General features: G+C 31.9%; 2 protein-coding genes across 3 annotated transcripts; one reads left to right on the top strand and one right to left on the bottom strand.

Annotated features, from left to right (window-relative positions):
- Nucleotides 1-9,163, bottom strand: LOC135841226 (uncharacterized). Its single transcript, XM_065358079.1, has 4 exons — nucleotides 8,909-9,163; nucleotides 8,659-8,760; nucleotides 1,035-1,268; nucleotides 1-963 (listed from the first exon to the last, which is right to left on the bottom strand). The coding sequence occupies exons 3-4, from the start codon at nucleotides 1,241-1,243 to the stop codon at nucleotides 696-698; spliced, it is 477 nt and encodes a 158-aa protein (XP_065214151.1). The 5' UTR covers nucleotides 1,244-1,268; nucleotides 8,659-8,760; nucleotides 8,909-9,163; the 3' UTR covers nucleotides 1-695.
- A 3,472-nt stretch (nucleotides 9,164-12,635) lies between these two features.
- Nucleotides 12,636-15,859, top strand: LOC135841338 (uncharacterized). Of its 2 annotated transcripts, none has more exons than XM_065358256.1 (3): nucleotides 12,636-13,025; nucleotides 13,107-13,931; nucleotides 14,019-15,859. In XM_065358256.1, exons 2-3 carry the CDS (start codon nucleotides 13,127-13,129, stop codon nucleotides 15,731-15,733), a joined length of 2,520 nt encoding a protein of 839 aa, XP_065214328.1. In that variant the 5' UTR covers nucleotides 12,636-13,025; nucleotides 13,107-13,126; the 3' UTR covers nucleotides 15,734-15,859. The 2 variants fall into 2 exon arrangements, with proteins under 2 accessions (XP_065214328.1, XP_065214327.1); XM_065358255.1 differs by having other exon boundaries at nucleotides 12,637-13,021.
- Nucleotides 15,860-16,500: the final 641 nt, after the last annotated feature.

Consider the following 16,500-nt stretch of genomic DNA (forward strand, 5'->3'; position numbering starts at 1 on the left):
AAGAATTTATCAACTTTATTTTTTGAATAGAAAACATTCAAAAAAATTTCAGTATATGCTAAATATTTGAACAAAAAAAAAACACAAAAAAAACTGCACCATTACAAATATAAAAATTAAATGCACCAATAATTTCATACTGTTCGTTCATCAACAAGCAATACATAAAATAACTCTCATAAACATCTGTTTTAGAAATCATAACATTTTTCTTCCATCAAATTTATTACCAAAAGTACTAAAATAAAACTCGCATCTTTTTGCCTTCATGTTATTTATACCCCTAACTAAAGGAAGTAGACAACCAACATACTAGCTACGTTACGATGATTGCCTATTATAAAAAATAGGGGAAAATCTCGTATAGGAATGAATGTCGGTGTAGCGTAAACGGCAAAATAGGGATATCACCGTGCGTTTTTCTTTTTCGCATCTTTTCTCAACGAATTGTACATTTTCATCGTGGAAATCGATTTTTATAAACCCCATAAAATGTTGAAATTAACTTTGTAACAGAAGTTCTGGTTTGGGGGAAAATGCATGATATTGAAACACCCAACTTTTTCCAGCAAATCACAATATTGGACAAACTCGTGAAAAATTATAATTTTTAAAATTTAATCTCACATTTTTTTCCCACTTCAACGCCGCAATTAGAAAATATATCAAACAAAATTAAATAGTATTCTGCGTTTTCACTTTTTTTTCGCGTTCAAAGGAGGTAATTCTTTTTGAATTTTTTTCCGAAATAATTCAAATTTACTTTTGAGTAGGTAACTAGCGGTACTTTGAGCTCTAGAAATAACTTTCAAAGTTTGCTGCACGTCTTTTTTTTCTACTATTTGTCTAAATTCTCGTAGTTGAGCTACATCAAAATTCAGATGTTCTTCGGCGTACTCAACCAAAGCTATCGCTTCTTTTTCAAATCTATCGTGATGAATTTTCGCAGCCTTGTCGTGTTTTCTGTAGAAAAAAAAGTGAATTAAGATTTTAAATGATGTTGATTAATTTTCGTTAATAATTTCGAAATTTACTTTAGATGTTTATTTTGATGAGCTTCATGCAGAAGGGCGTTACACTTTTCCCAGAACTGCAAAGTCTTTTCATCGTCTTCGAGATCCCATTCGGATAAAAATTCTTTGAACTTTCTTCTCCCTCGCGGACTATCTAGAACGACGTTTACATTTAAACTCCATTTTTCTATATCGTCCGGCGTGTATGAGGGGCCAGCAGAACAGCTCATCTTCCATTGACTTTTTCAATTCAAGCTGGAAAATATTTTTAAAAAGGTTAATTTTAGTTGAATATGCTGTCCAAGACGTAGTGTTCAATTTCTACACATGTACAGCATGCAAACTAGATTATAAAAAATATAAATCGAGGTAATTTTTTATACAAGGTGTCTCGCGAAAAAGGTATCTCACCTTCTCACAATTTTCCTTAAAAAAAATAGGTACCTAATAAGTTGCCTATCTTCTAAATTTAAGGAGTTGGGTTAGCGATTTGTTCGTTTCTGTTATTTTACTTTTAATAAAATAAAAGTAGGTACCAATAAATTGAAAAAAAAAGTATGAACAATAGACTAACTAATAGGTAAGTAAGTGAAATATGTACATAGAAAAAATATGAAAAGTGAAAACCGGATTGTTTCCAAAATATGCACATTTTCTTTTCTCAAACTTACACTCGTGAGAATGTGAAATACAACGACTAGAGTGTAGTTAGCAAGTTTAGGTTTTAGAAAAACAGAGTAAAAGGAGCATGATCTGCATGATTCAGTGTTCCTGTTGTTTTTTGGAATAACGAGAAACTGGTGTTTTAATGTTTTGAAAAAGTTTCAATCAGAATGATAATTGCAAAATTATTTCCATTCAATGATCATTCTTGGCAATTTTTTTAATTCCTTTTTCAGCGGGAAATGAATAAAAACTTAAAATTCTCCCAAAACATAGGTACTTCTAAAAATTTTTCATACAATTAATCTTTCTCTCCCTCCTAGATGAAGTAAAGAATAAAATGAACAATCTGAGATAAGAAATTTAGGTAGGTAACGGAGCAGATATAGCTGTATTTAAGTGACAAAATTTTCAATTATGAGAAGACGAAAAAAATAAGGTTCTTTGATCATTTGATGTTACTCACAACACATTTTTACCACTCTAAGAAAAATCGCCATTCCCTCCCCCACTAAAACAATCAACCACCTCTTGGTTTGAACAATTTCAACTTTAATTTTCACACATGAGTAACTACCGATTCGAAATCTTATCATAAATAGGTAACCTATTACTATTTTAACCATAATGTTGATGTATTTTTTATTCACAAAAACACGTGGGCATCAAATAAAATTGGGTTTCCTCATTTCAAAAAATCAGCAATCGTGCGAAGATTTGTTCAGAAACAGAATTTTTTTATGATAAAGCTAAACTGAAAATTTAGTAATTTGATCAGTTGCTTATATCCATGAAAATCTTTATTTGTGCCTTAAATCGTAACTTAATAACGAATAAATTTTATTTTTACCCTAAATGAAATAATTTTACGAAGCTTATACGTAAGAATACGTCCAGCTGATATAACCAAGTTCCGATGTTTCCGCCCCTTATGAACTTTTACAGCTCGTGATTTCATTTGCAACACTAACACCATGATAAGCTTTTTTTTTTCCTCTCTCTCTTATAAAAAACGAAGCTTCGTTATGGGTATTCATTTTATTAACTTCAGTCACGACTAGAAAACATCCCTAATTAATTTTACCCTACGTAGACTATCGATCAACTGCTGATATTCTTCCTACTTTCGACACGGTCCAATTTTCATTATAGCCTATTTATAATACAATACAATACAGATACAAGGGAAAAAACGAATCATACGAAATTGAATAGTCACGTAAAGTATTGTTGGGCACCTACTATTTTTTTTTTCATACACTCGCTATACCTACTTATTCAATGTTGTAAGTTTATTTTATAACTGATTTAATTAAATAATACACTATACTAGAATTTCAAACATTTTTCTAATGTACGTGTTAAATTTCACTCCTATAATTTCTTCAACGTTAGGAAGACGAATAAGTAAGTTGAGGAAAACATAAATATCGGCTACGTAATGCGTATATTTTTTTGCAGATCTTCTAGATATATTTTGATATTAGTAGGTCTATAGGTAGAGGTGCCCAAGCCAAAGCTATAGGTAGAAAGGTAGATAGGCACTTCAGCTTTGAGCAGGACAATTCGAAACTTTTCATTTCCAAGCTAAGCATCCGACATTTAATGTTTTTCAAACATTCTCAGCTGCCTTACCTACATATACTATACTTAATCGGACTGCTGAGATTTCTAGACCAAACTGCCAAAAATATTTTAACAAAAAAGTAAACTCGTTTATTATTATCCAAATAATGACCATCACTACACAGTAAAGACAAATGCGTCGGAAAGTCGGAATAAATTACGGGTCAACGATTTCCCACGGTAAAGCAACGTGTATCACAATCATTTGCTAACATTCGTAACGGATGCATTTTTCTCGCCGTAAAAAAGTACGAGTAATACCAAACATTTATTCAACATTTTGAATAACAATGTGATGTACCTGATACCTATTCGTTGTGTTTTCAAGCGGAAAAACCATCAAACGGTGCTACGTGATTCAAATGATATTCAACTACAGACTGATTTTCGTTAGACGATTCTTAAAATTTGACCACAGCCGTTGGAGTTGGGATACTTTTGAGATACACTATTCGTGTTTATGAAATAAATCACAATAAAAAGGTAGGCATATTTTTCATCTGGTTTTTGGGCGTTTTTTGAATTTCTTATTAAAACACTTTTTATAGAATTCCAACCACAAACTTTCAAAATCTTAAAATTTTTCTCTGCGTAAGTAAACTCAGTAAATTTTCAAAAGCTGCTATAGTACTCTATTAGAAGATTCTAGTGGATTCTAAATCTGCCAAAATGCGTGTAAAAAAACCCAAACCATTTCGCATTCTAATGCGTGTCACGATTTTACTCGTCGTCAGTCATCATAGGTCCTATAGGTAGGTACCACAGAGGACGACATGAACTTATATCTATAGTTCATAATTCTTTCATGGCATACAACTTCGTACGCATACATTATCGTATTTTGGCTTTTTGACTGACGAAATAATCGGTAATTATCATCTATTTTATTGTAGGTACTTGAAAAATGAGGGATTAGAATGCTGTCTTTATATAGGCACACTAGTCACGAATTTTGTTTTCACATTTCATTGTGACAAGATGTACGATGTTTCGTATGATTAACAACGATAGGTCCATCCGTGTACAGGTAACTTATCGTAATTTTCGTACGTGGATATATATAGGCATATTCGTGGAATTAGCGATATAGGTTGGTTAGGTACAGGTATAGGTAAGGTTTTAGGTACATGTCATGTAGGTGATACGAGTTCATTACTTTTACATTATGTGCTAAACGCGAACAAAATCAAACAAATTAAAGAATTCCGCTCATTATCAGTATAGCTAAACTCTTCGCAAGAGACTTATGTAAACACAAACAGGTACTTCATTTACTGATGAACAATCAATTAACATACTTTTCCTCAGCTATGCGGGTTCTAGAGGGAAAGAAATATTGATTTTGTTGATAATTTTCGTAAAGAAAGTACTTGCCTGGTGTATAATGTTCAAAACCTGGCTTGTACATATTTTCTTGCCTTAAATTCAGTTTAATTTTACGAAACAATTATGGAAGAAATAGGTACCTACTACTAAGTTAAACTTGAGTAATGCTTACCCTTAAAAAAGCACTTCTTAATAAATCATAAAAGTGTTCTTACTTTGAATTAGAAAATCAAACTAAAAAGTAGGTAGGTCTAGGTACCTGCTTCAGAAAAAAATGACTTGAAAAATTTATCAAATTCAGATGACATTCACAAAAACTATTTACGGTACGATTCAAGTTGCTGCACCTTCCCGAGGCCGAATCACCTGGAGTCCAATTTGATGCAATCAAATTTGATTCAAAAAGTCAGAGAGACAGTGAAATTGTGATGTCCACAAATTTAAAAATTTGAATTCTACAGTCGAAAATCATTTGTAAGCAGACTTGGACACTTGAATAAAACATTTGGAAATGTTTTGAAAATTTTGAGATAGAAATTCATTACTTACTCAATTTCTGTTCAAAATGAGCTGTCCAAAGATTTAAACCTTTCAAAAATCCGAGTACAATATTGTTCATTATTAGAGAATGATTTTTAAATCAAAGACCAGAAATTTCCAAAATTGAAGATAGCAGCTGCAAAGTGGCCCGAGAGCAAAATTTTGATTTCTGAGGTGTTGGTGCTGTGTATAGGTCTAGAGCATTTACTAGGTATACCTTAATGAAAAAACGGCTATATTCGGTTACATTTGTGGGTGACCCTTTTGATTCTCCAATATAGATTTCAAATACAATTTTCCAACCCCATATTTCGGTAATTTTTTCGTTAGATACCTTTATATTTCGTCTGATTTTACGAAATTAGTAAAAATCCATGATGTGATTTATCATCAATTTTTATTTAATTTGAGGTCTGGAGCATTAATAAAGTGGAATTAATGGAAAGGAAAAGGTTATAGATTCTACTAAAAAATTACTCTACCATTCAGCTCATTCATGAAAATTCGACATATTTTCAGCCAACAGAAAAGTAATTCATATTGTGTCAAATTTCAAAAATACTAAGATCTCATGAAAGTGATTTTATTTTCCTTATCTCATTATCTTATCACCTATTGCAACGCGTGTTCAAAAGGTTGCTGGCCTTTCTGAGATTTTTGTGACGTAAAAGTTCACTTTGAATTCAAGAGTAAATGCATAAAATGTTGACGGGTGTTATGTAGGATTCGTAAAATCTACAACATAATTTATGAAACATGGAAACTGATTTTCTGAATCATTACATTTCAATTCATTCGAATAATTACGTACATTTCGAAAATGCAATTTAATACCTATGTAGGATCTATCTTAGTTATATTTTTGAGATGGGTATTATGTAAGATGTATAATTGATTAGGTAAGTAGGTAAAGTTGAAAGCCTATATGAATTACAAATGCTGAAATGCCAAAAAGTCTCCATCAAACGCATTAATGATAAATTTCAATGACGAATTATATTCACACTCACATTCACATTGGTCATTAAAAGAAAAGTCTCGCATCTATTAATGGACAGGGCATGACTCCACTTGCGTTAAAAAGAAGTACCTAACGAACAATATCGATTCTTTTTCACGCGGAATAATCACTTAGCCTACATTAAAAGTACTAATGTTAAATATTAATGGTTTCAAAGATATAGATAAATCATATCTATCGTGCGAAATGTCAGGTGTACAATACAAACCTATGATTACACGGGGACTTCCCCACAAGTGCGATATGCGATAGGTAAGCATTTAAAGTAGACTACATAGGAAATGCTTTTTCATTATTAGTTTTTGAATATTTTAGTCCCGATTCCAAAAACAGCAACAATCGATGATTACGCACAGCTTTGAAATTCATTTCGTTGGTTCATGACTGTATATGATAACTAATTTCTAATTAGATGTAGTAAATTTCAAATACCCACCACCTACAGTACTATATCCTGCAGACATAGGAGACATTTGTATACCTATTTTGAAAAATGGTGCCGTGAAGACCAGCTTTCAGGAGATAAGTACATAGACATGATTTTTTCGAATGGATTGAGAGGCGTCAGTCAGCAATAGTAAATCAAATACATATTTAAAGTAGGGTGAGAAGTGGGGGGGGGGGTGTCAATGCTAAAAATGTAGCCATGTCGAGGGCTATAGTTTTTAGAAGATTGGGCTTAAACACAGTTTTCTCGTGTACCTATAGGAGTCACACGACCAATTAGGTATCTATTACTTGACGAAATAATGCTGGACGAGTTCAACAATTAATTTTTTCAAAATTTAGGTACGATAGAATAATCTTGTAGGAAAACTTATACTATTGAATATTAAAAGATACATATGTACTTAAAATTTTTGACCAATACTTATAATGTTTTAATGAATAGGTACCAAGCAAGAACTTAAAAATTTTTATGTAATTTCGAAAGTATGAAGAAGTTACCTACATACTTTCAATTTTAAACATGTATATATGACTTTATTGTAACACTAATAGGTATACATACAACTCAAAATGGGGCTGTTGGACCGAACCACAATACAAAAATATTGGAATAAGAGAATTTCATGAGCAAAATTGTTTATGCTCGTTGATTTTGGATCAACATTTTTATCTGTCCATAGCCTCAAATTTAAATCTTAGGCTATACTTTTTTTGAATTTGTTAATCTGGAAACACATTCCATATGGATTCACCGAAGGGAAAATACATATCAAAATTCAAGTACACTTAAAAGTGAGTAGGTATATCTATTTTGAAAAATTAAAAATACTTACATTTTTTGAAAACGATCGAATATTCATTTCTTTAGTAACCGTCAATATGCGAAACGAAGTAGGTATATTAGTAGGTTCTATTCAATTTTGTACCATCCAAACATCATTCAAGTCGAAAAATATACCTTGAAACCGCATAGGTAAGCATTATATTTTTACTTTATCTTTTTTTTTGTATATATGTACCAAAATTAAAAATTAGTGCTCTAATCTTGCCCTTTATATGTGGATATACATCGAGAAGCGTGAAATGGATGCATCAAAATTCGAATTTTTATTTGAAATAAAACAATTGTTTGCGTACCTTATCTATGTTGACTTATTGATCGTATTATCAAAAACCTATGTTTACGATTCAATTACGAATAAGCATTCTTCTATTTATTGAATGAATTAAATATCAGCAGAGATGGAAGTAATGCAAGAAAAATAGACAGGCCAGGCCTAATTTAATTTTGAATGCGTAGTATATGCTATTGATACCTACGTTTTATCAAGGAAAGAAATCAATCTATACAAAATATAAGCAGGTATTTGCATAAACATCGATTCTATTGATGATGGGGTCTTCATCATTCAATTCGTCGTGTCATTTAAAAACTTGAAGCAATTTCAATACATGTATCTACAGTTCTACACAATGTAAGAATGTGAAAACATCAAGAAAATTACTGCAAATACCTACCTATGCCCTTTAAGCCGTGGTTTTGTTAGGAGAAAATTTCAGCGCAAAAATTTGACTCATTGGGCAGTAAAATTTTATGGGGTCCTGTAACCCCCCAGGACAGTAACTTTTCGTATACTATACCTAAGTATTAAGACAGCCAACTAATGAATTTCAATAATCGTTCATACTATTTCTTACGTATTTGTATTTGTACAAAAATATTAATCATGAAAGTCTCAATAGCAATAAATTGTAATACTTTATAGTTCATTCATTCAACATGAGTCAAAAGTGATCCATTCCCAAACAAGGAAAAAATTCAAATATTGAAAAATCCTCGAAAAGCAAAATAATTTACCTACGAGTATGTGGCAATCTTGAGATACAAAAATAAGAAAACAAGAAAACATTCGAAATCGGTCGGAATTAAGCAGTAGAATACCAACGAGCCATCGGATTCTTCGCTTAATTTTTATTGACAGTGATTTAAAAGATAAATATAGAGTAATTAGAAATTACTTGAAGTGGGCGAAGAATGACGAAGTTCTTCATAAAGTTATGTCGATGTACTTGTGTACGACAACTCAAGCTAATTGATTCAGAGATTAGAACTTTTTCCCCCTGTAAACATCAGCATATTTACGAAATTATTATTAGGTACTAATAAAATGAAAGTTTCCAAATTCGAACTATCTATAGTATCAAATCTCAAATTTTTAGCACGTAAATTAATGAAATTTCTATAAAATTTTTCAAAAATGCAACTTACTTATTTTTTGAAAGTGTTATCACATTTGAAACTATTCCACACTTTTTCATCACACCCACGCAGAAATCTATATGGGACCACATACATCAAACCATGAGGAAAATTGCGAACGAGAAAAACAACATGAAAACGAAAATCTTACATTGTAACGAACACCTTCGAAAGTACGCGCACCAATCAAGTTTCGTGTATGTTCTGCAACTCACTGTACTCGCTCAAACCCATAAAGTATACTAACAGTGTTACCGCATTTTTGGTGCCGAAATGATAGTGGTCTCGTAACGTTGTTGGGGACAAACTTACAGGAGTTAAATATAAATACGAATCGGATAACGTCGCCTGTATAATGCATATGCTATTTTAATACTTCGTATGGTCTAAAAAAAAACAACTTTTGCTTTGAGTTTTGTTTCTTTTCAAGAAAAATAACATGGCAATGTATTAATATTTAGTTACGAATCGACGATTCTGAGGTCCCTACCGATATGCATATGAGCAGCTGATTGAAATGCAAGTAGGTAGTTATTTTTACTTTTCCGGTTCATAGAACAATCCAGCGGATGAATGTGATTTTTGAATAGGTGCTAATTTACTATATTGCATAGTATATGGTATACCCGAAGTACCTACTGTGTAGTATACCTACCTACATATGTTAAACACTCGTGCATATCGCGAATATGTAATAATTTGAATTTTACAGATGAAAGTATAGGTAATTGGCTGAATTTATTGAAGAAAAAATTACAGTTCTACTTACAGTCTACGTGTAAGTTATCGATTACCGATTTATGAAAGCATTTTTCAAATTTTTCTCACATTTATGCAATAGAAAATTGTTTATTTTGGTGGCTTTTCGGCTCAAAGTAGGTTTAAGTACTCAAGTAAGTAGGTATTGGAAAATGATTTTTGATAATCACTGATGATGATGTTTATTATATGCAATCAAATTCGACAGTACCTTTTTTTTTTTTTTTGAATTTTCCAGTATTTTTGAGTTTTATTATTACTTTATTGATGAAATCCTGTTTCAGTGAAATATGGTGCGCGAGAAAATTTTTAATTTCATGAAGAAATTTACGCATCGTGGGGAAAATGGGAAAGAGTATAACATAAATAAATTGTTGTTTTTATCTATTATTAACGCAAAAAATGCAGGGAAAACTGCACAACGTTAATTTCTCATCGCAACAAAAAAAGAAAATATATGTCTAATTTTACGTAGGTACCTACTTATAGCTTACATAGGTATTACAGAAATTTTGTTGGTACAATTGATTGATAGAGGTTCTTTCCTGCGGTTCAGGAGTTTTCATTTTCAATAGACTAGGTAAGTCATCTTTCATTTTTTTTTTAAATACCGAAAAAATAAAATAGGTACCTAGTGGATTCAAAGCGTACGGGTCAGAATCTCAGAAACATACTCGTAGATATGCACTTCCAAAAAGAAACATTGTGCTTATTTTATTATAGGATCATGAGGAAAGTGTTGATCCGGTTCGAAATAGACGCATCAAAACTGCCATACAATCGACTTCTCAAGCCAGGACTTTTGTCAGGGACTTTGATTGTAAATACCAGGGTTGTACATGTTTAAAACAAAAATGTTTTAAACATGTTTAAAACACGTTTAAAACAAGTGAAAAAAAACAGAACGATGTTTTAAACAAAAAAAGCCGTTTAAAGCCGTTTAAAACTGTGTTTTTTTTGTTTTAAACGTGTTTTTTTTCAACTCCAATTTCCTAAAAAACACGTTTTTTTAAGTTTTTTGTTGAAAAAAGTGAAATTGAACAAACTATATTTTTAGAGACAAATTTTTTGTTTTGATTCCAATTTTTCAATATTTCTTGAGCTTTATAGCGTTTTTATGACGCCACATCTCAAAAATTGATGTCTGGTGAACCAAAAACAAATGAATTTGTGTTTAAAACACATTTTAAACGTGTTTAAAACGCGTTTTAAACACATAGTTTTGAACACGAGAAAAAAACTGTTTTAAAACAAAAAAAACGTTTTAAACAAAAAAAAAAACGTTTTTTTTGTTTTTTTCAAAAAAAAAACACGTTTTTGTACAACCCTGGTAAATACTTAGAGGTCAAGGTGTTGAAAATGACAATAGCATGCAAAACCAAATTTTGGTTTCAGCCTTTCCGCCGAAAAATGGATTCGATTTTTGAACCTGAAATGACAAATTTCAAAAAATCACCAAAAGTAGGAAGTTGGGAATTGGAGCTGGAAATTAATTAAGTGGGTCATGTCATTACCTAATCGTCAATCACGACTAATGACTGAAAAGTTGAGAACGATTAGCCTAATTTGTTTAGTACTTCGTATGCAAATTGAAATTAGAAAATATTGGTTAATATTACGTATTATTAAGTAGCTATAGGTATTGGATAGTGAATTCTATTTGGGACAAGAACAATTTTATGGGATCTTTCGAATTTTGATTTATCTGGAAAACTGGAGAATTAAAAAAATTTAATTCAAGTCTGCCGAAAGCTTCTCATCCGCACCCGTCCATCCTCCTTCGTATTCCTCCTAACCGACTTGATTGAGGTTGAACTGAACTTGAAAGTTGAAACTGAAAGTTAAAACAGCATATCAATTAACAAGTTGCAAAAAATGCACGGTTAGAAAATTGAAAATAAGGTACCTTTCCTATCAAGTGAAGTGACTGAATTTTACCTTTCTCAGCATTCATCATTCTATCAAAAATTCAAAATTTAGATGATAAAATTGATAAATGAAAAAAAAAAATGTCAAAGATCACCGGACAGCCGGTTCCGATTCCGAACGTCAATCAAAATTCAATAATTGTGACGCGGTGAGCGATACCATACCATATGTCGGCAAAAATTTTTTTCGTTTTATTGTGGTTTCTGGTAGTGTTTTTCTTCCTCTTTTCAATGGTGCAAACAGATTTTCAAAATATTAAAATCTGACAAATTTTCAAAACTTCAAAGTTGCGTATTTTTTGAAATTCAAAAACCAAAATTCTGAGAAAAACGTGTTTGAAAGTTTGGGTTATTTTTGTAACATTTTTAAATTTTTTTTTTTTTTTTTTTTTTGATTTTCTTCATCTTTTAATGGTTTTACATCATAATATTTTTTTTTTTTTTTTGACATTTTTTTATGAAAAGCACTTTTGTAAAACCGGTTTTTCACCACTAAAACGACGTGTTTGAGATCGGTGGGTACATCCATTCCAAAGTATAGGCTTCATAGTATATGAATCGACAAAAAAAATTTTTTTGATATTTTCTGACTTTTTCCATGAAAACGCGATTATCTCAAAAAAAAGTTTTCCGACATATGGTATGGTATCGCTCACCGCGTCACAATTCAAAATCGAAGAACGTGTACTTTTGAATTTTTGTTTTGATTTTTTTTCGATTTTTAATAATGAATTTGATTGGTCGATTCAAACCGCGTTTGACCAATCGAATCACTGTATGCGTTGAAACGCGATCCAGAATCATGGTAAGTCTGAGAAATAAACACTCGTTATTGGTGGAGTCATTCTCAGTGATAATAGACGATACTAGGAAAAAATGGCGGACAGCTTTTATTGATTCTTATCAGTAAAAAAGAGGCCAATTTCGAGCCGATGTCGCTTCTTATCAGTGAATTGCGGGCCAAATATCCTGAAAAAGTACTACTTTTTGCTTTTTTTTCCGCGGTTAAATATAATTTTAGATTAAAATGCAGCAAAACCGAAGTATTTTCGACGGAGAATTCATTTTTTCTGGTCAGTTTTCTAAAATTTCACATATTCAAAGAGAATTCTTCGAAAAGTGCCACTTTTACGCGATATTTGGCCCACAATTGATGAAAAATGTACTGATAAGACCAAATCCGCCATGTTGTGACGTCAGTCTAGTATCGTCTATACCTGATAAGAAAAACACAAAATTTTCAAATTTCATTTTGTACTTTTGTAGTTTGTAGATTTTATTGTGTTAGTTTGGTGTTACCAGTGTTTTGTATTTTGTACTCTTTTGCATGAACTGACCGATTAGTGCCTTATGAGTTGTGAAGTGGTGTTCAGTAGTCAAAAATTGAATAATTTTCGAGAAATGTAAAGTGTAATTCGAATTTCTATCCTGTAAAGTAGGTACACATTTCATGATAAACATTTGAAAACAATACTTTCAATTATGAGTATTATCTAAACTTGTAAGCTATATTGTTTCAGCGGAGAAATATCTGAAAATCATGAGTTCCAATTCCAATGACAATTTTGAAACAGCCGTTGGTCACCAAAAAGCCGAAAACATGATGAGAAGTCAGTTTTACGATGTCATGGTAACAGTTGATACGGATGTTTATTATTTGAATAAATTTCAACTGGCTTGGAAATCGGATTACTTTGAGAAATTATTTACCAAATATTCCGATGGAAAGGAATGCAGCTTAGTGGAGCTTCCATTAATGGATACTGATACATTCTCTGTCATTGTTGATATAATGTATGGAGAAGAATTGAAATCCGTCTTGAACTATGACAATTACGTAACTTTAATATTGGCGATGGATTACTTGCAAATGGAGATCGATCTTAAGACTTATTCAAGTTTCATAGAAAAGAATCCATTTCTAGATATGAAAATTTTAAATTTACTACATTTCGTTCAAAAGAATCCGCATTTTCATTACTTAAAACAGGCAGTTTTTAAATACTTATCCGTTCATTGGACTGATGTGCGAATTCACGACGAAATTTTATCCTTACCGGTAGATAACATTGTTGGGATAATTTCAAGCGAAACATACGACCAAGATACCAGTGAAATGCGCAAAATTTGTAAAATTTGCTCCGAGTGGATCTATCATGATTTGGAAAGTAGACTTCCCCATGCGACAATGCTCGTAAATGCTGCAAAAAGAAGATTCAGTTATCGAAATGAAATGGAGGACCAAAATTTCAGTATAAAATTACATGACACCGAACGAATAAAACCAGAAATTATTGCGAAAACTCTCTACAAATTGTTAGTGAACGATGGAGAGATCAAAGTGGGTATGTAAAGTGAAAACGTCGTATGCAAGTATGCAACAGTATTAATAAAATTGTTACGGTATTCAATTTTTTTTTTTTTTTTTTCAGTTGAAGAATTATTGAAAGATGACGGAGAAAGTACGTTAATCAGCGTCGATGAAGGAGACAAACGAAAAAAGTTGTTAAGATTATTAGAAAATGATTATTTCTGGGATATCGCTGTCAAAGTTGAAGAGAAAACTTACAAACTTCATCGGTTTAAATTAAATTCGGCATCTGGCTATTTCGCTGAAATTTTTTCTGTCAAGCGTTGTAAAGCAAACACTCAGTGCACAGCAACACCTACGACCGAGCAACCGAATGAAAGTGAGGAATATCTGCTACATGATATCGATCAAACCACGTTCGACATGATTACAAAATTCATCTATTTTGAAGAAATGCAGATAACACCTGAAAATGTAACTGTTTTGTTGAAAGCTGCCCACTTCTTGAGAACTGAAGAATTATTTAACGCATGCGTTTTATGGATGAAAAAGAATATTGAAGAAGTTTTGACCAATTCAGAATTAGGCGATACGTTGCCTGTTTGTCTCACTCCTTTCGATGTATTGGAGGATTTACTTTTATCTCTTGATACGCCTTCAAAAATCTGTTTCGATAATCCACTTAAAATAGTAGACGTATGTTCGAAATGGGTGATCCACGATCCAAAAAATCGATACCATCTGATACCACAAATCGCCCTGGCTATAAATCGCAATCGAATGATAGATTATAATGATTATAAGTTGGAAGCACCTGCAGATTTAAACAACTGTTCAGAGCAACTGGTTCGAAATGAATTATGGAAATCTTTATGTTCAAGTTCGTTAGTCCCTTCCACCATAAAAACACCGGAGAACTACGAAAAGAAATTGAAAGAGATTCCTGTGTTTATTGCATCAACTGAGGAAACAATAATTCATCTTCTGGACTCCGATTTGAACCAAATTGCATCGTTTTGTGCTTTAAAATATAGTGAAGGCGAAATATGTGATCCACACTTTCAGGTTTCGGCAACTTTGATGGGCGATAATTTATTCATTCTTTTCTCTGTGAGTTACAATGATCCTGTGTTTTATGTATACAATCTATTTTCGAAAAAATTCATCTCTTTGAACAGCTGCGTAAAAGTAAAAGGTGCGGAATGGCGGCCCTACAGTTCGCTTTTGAATTGTCGCGACGAGGTGTACTGTTGTTTTAAAGACGGTCGTGTATTAAAATACTCGATCGAACTGAATCGCTGGATGATATTTTCAGAGCCAATGTCTGACTCTAACGAAGAAGACGTATTGTTTACCAGTAGTAGAAAAAAGTTGTATAGGCTGTACAGAAGTTCAGAAGATTCGCTTTCAGATTATGTGATGGAAGAATTCAATTTTCAACAGAATGTGTGGTCATCTTTGCCAAATTTATCATTCAATCTATCATCCTATAATGACGAACCAGTTGAACTAACCATCACCAATGACCGTAAGCTTACTGTGATATTCCTTACACGTTTTATGTCATTTTACCGAAATTCAAAACAGTGGCGTAATTTTCCCCGGGAAAGAGATAGTGAGTATGTGAGCCCGTATTATCGTAATCGTGAAACGCTCGCCTTAACACAGTATGAAGGAAGACTTTTACATTTCTTCGTCAACAAACTGTATTATTGGTGTGCCGAGGATAGAATCTGGGTATTGAAAAAACAATTACCATTTAGATCTGTACCAGCCGGTGCTATGGAAAGCCTTTATCCTTATTATAGTATCACTGCGATTCAACGATGTACTTAATATTCGTATCAACTAAATTAATACATTGTAAACTTCGTGTTTATTCAAGTTATTTACTTCATTATTCGTATTGAAATTTCTGAAAAGACTGTTACTTAATAGGTCAATAAATGGATCTGTATTGTATTATTTTGCTCATCAAATGATTATACAAATTTTGAAATTACCAGACTGTTGAGAGCAAAAATAGAAATTAATGTAATTAAATTAACTATCGTGCTCTCTGTTTTTGATGTGGGATGAATTGCTACTTTTTTTAGATTGTGCATTTAGGTGAAAAAGTCTAGCAACCTACATAAAACCGTAATGTTAAGATACTTCCGTTTCAGGGTAAGGTTTATTTTGCGTTGAAATTGTGTTAAATAAGTTGCCTATTGATCGCCGCCAATTCATTTATTTGCAACAAGTGCCTGGACCTGCTGTGGTGCCAGTGCTTACCTCCCTACGTATATCGTTCCTTGTAAGTACCTATTAGAATCACGCCTGTGTTTTAGTAATTACAAACATTTTTTTTTTCGTTTTTTTAAAAAAAGGTGTTTTTTTGCCTTGAATTATTCTTTATCCATTTGAAAAAAAATGTAGCTGCTTGATGACAGAATAATAAATATTAATTTACTTTGCATCTTAATTTTTGTTAGAATCTTTAAAGAAGCAAAAAAATTCAACTCTCAAAAAAGCTCATATTGAAAAATTCAACACAAAAAAATGATCTAAAATCAATTAAATATTTTTTTTGGGTGTTTCATTTTTTTTTTTTTTTTTTTTTT

The sequence above is a fragment of the Planococcus citri genome, chromosome 3, assembly GCF_950023065.1.
Source record: "Planococcus citri chromosome 3, ihPlaCitr1.1, whole genome shotgun sequence".
Lineage (NCBI taxonomy): Eukaryota > Metazoa > Arthropoda > Insecta > Hemiptera > Pseudococcidae > Planococcus > Planococcus citri.

Coding starts and splice junctions, on each gene's coding strand:
- LOC135841226 (XM_065358079.1), bottom strand. CDS start 1,243: ATGAGCTGTTCTGCTGGCCCCTCATACACGCCGGACGATATAGAAAAA. Junction 964..1,034: donor CATCAAAATAAACATCTAAA/GTAAATTTCGAA, acceptor TTTTTTCTACAG/AAAACACGACAAGGCTGCGA.
- LOC135841338 (XM_065358256.1), top strand. CDS start 13,127: ATGAGTTCCAATTCCAATGACAATTTTGAAACAGCCGTTGGTCACCAA. Junction 13,932..14,018: donor CGATGGAGAGATCAAAGTGG/GTATGTAAAGTG, acceptor TTTTTTTTTCAG/TTGAAGAATTATTGAAAGAT.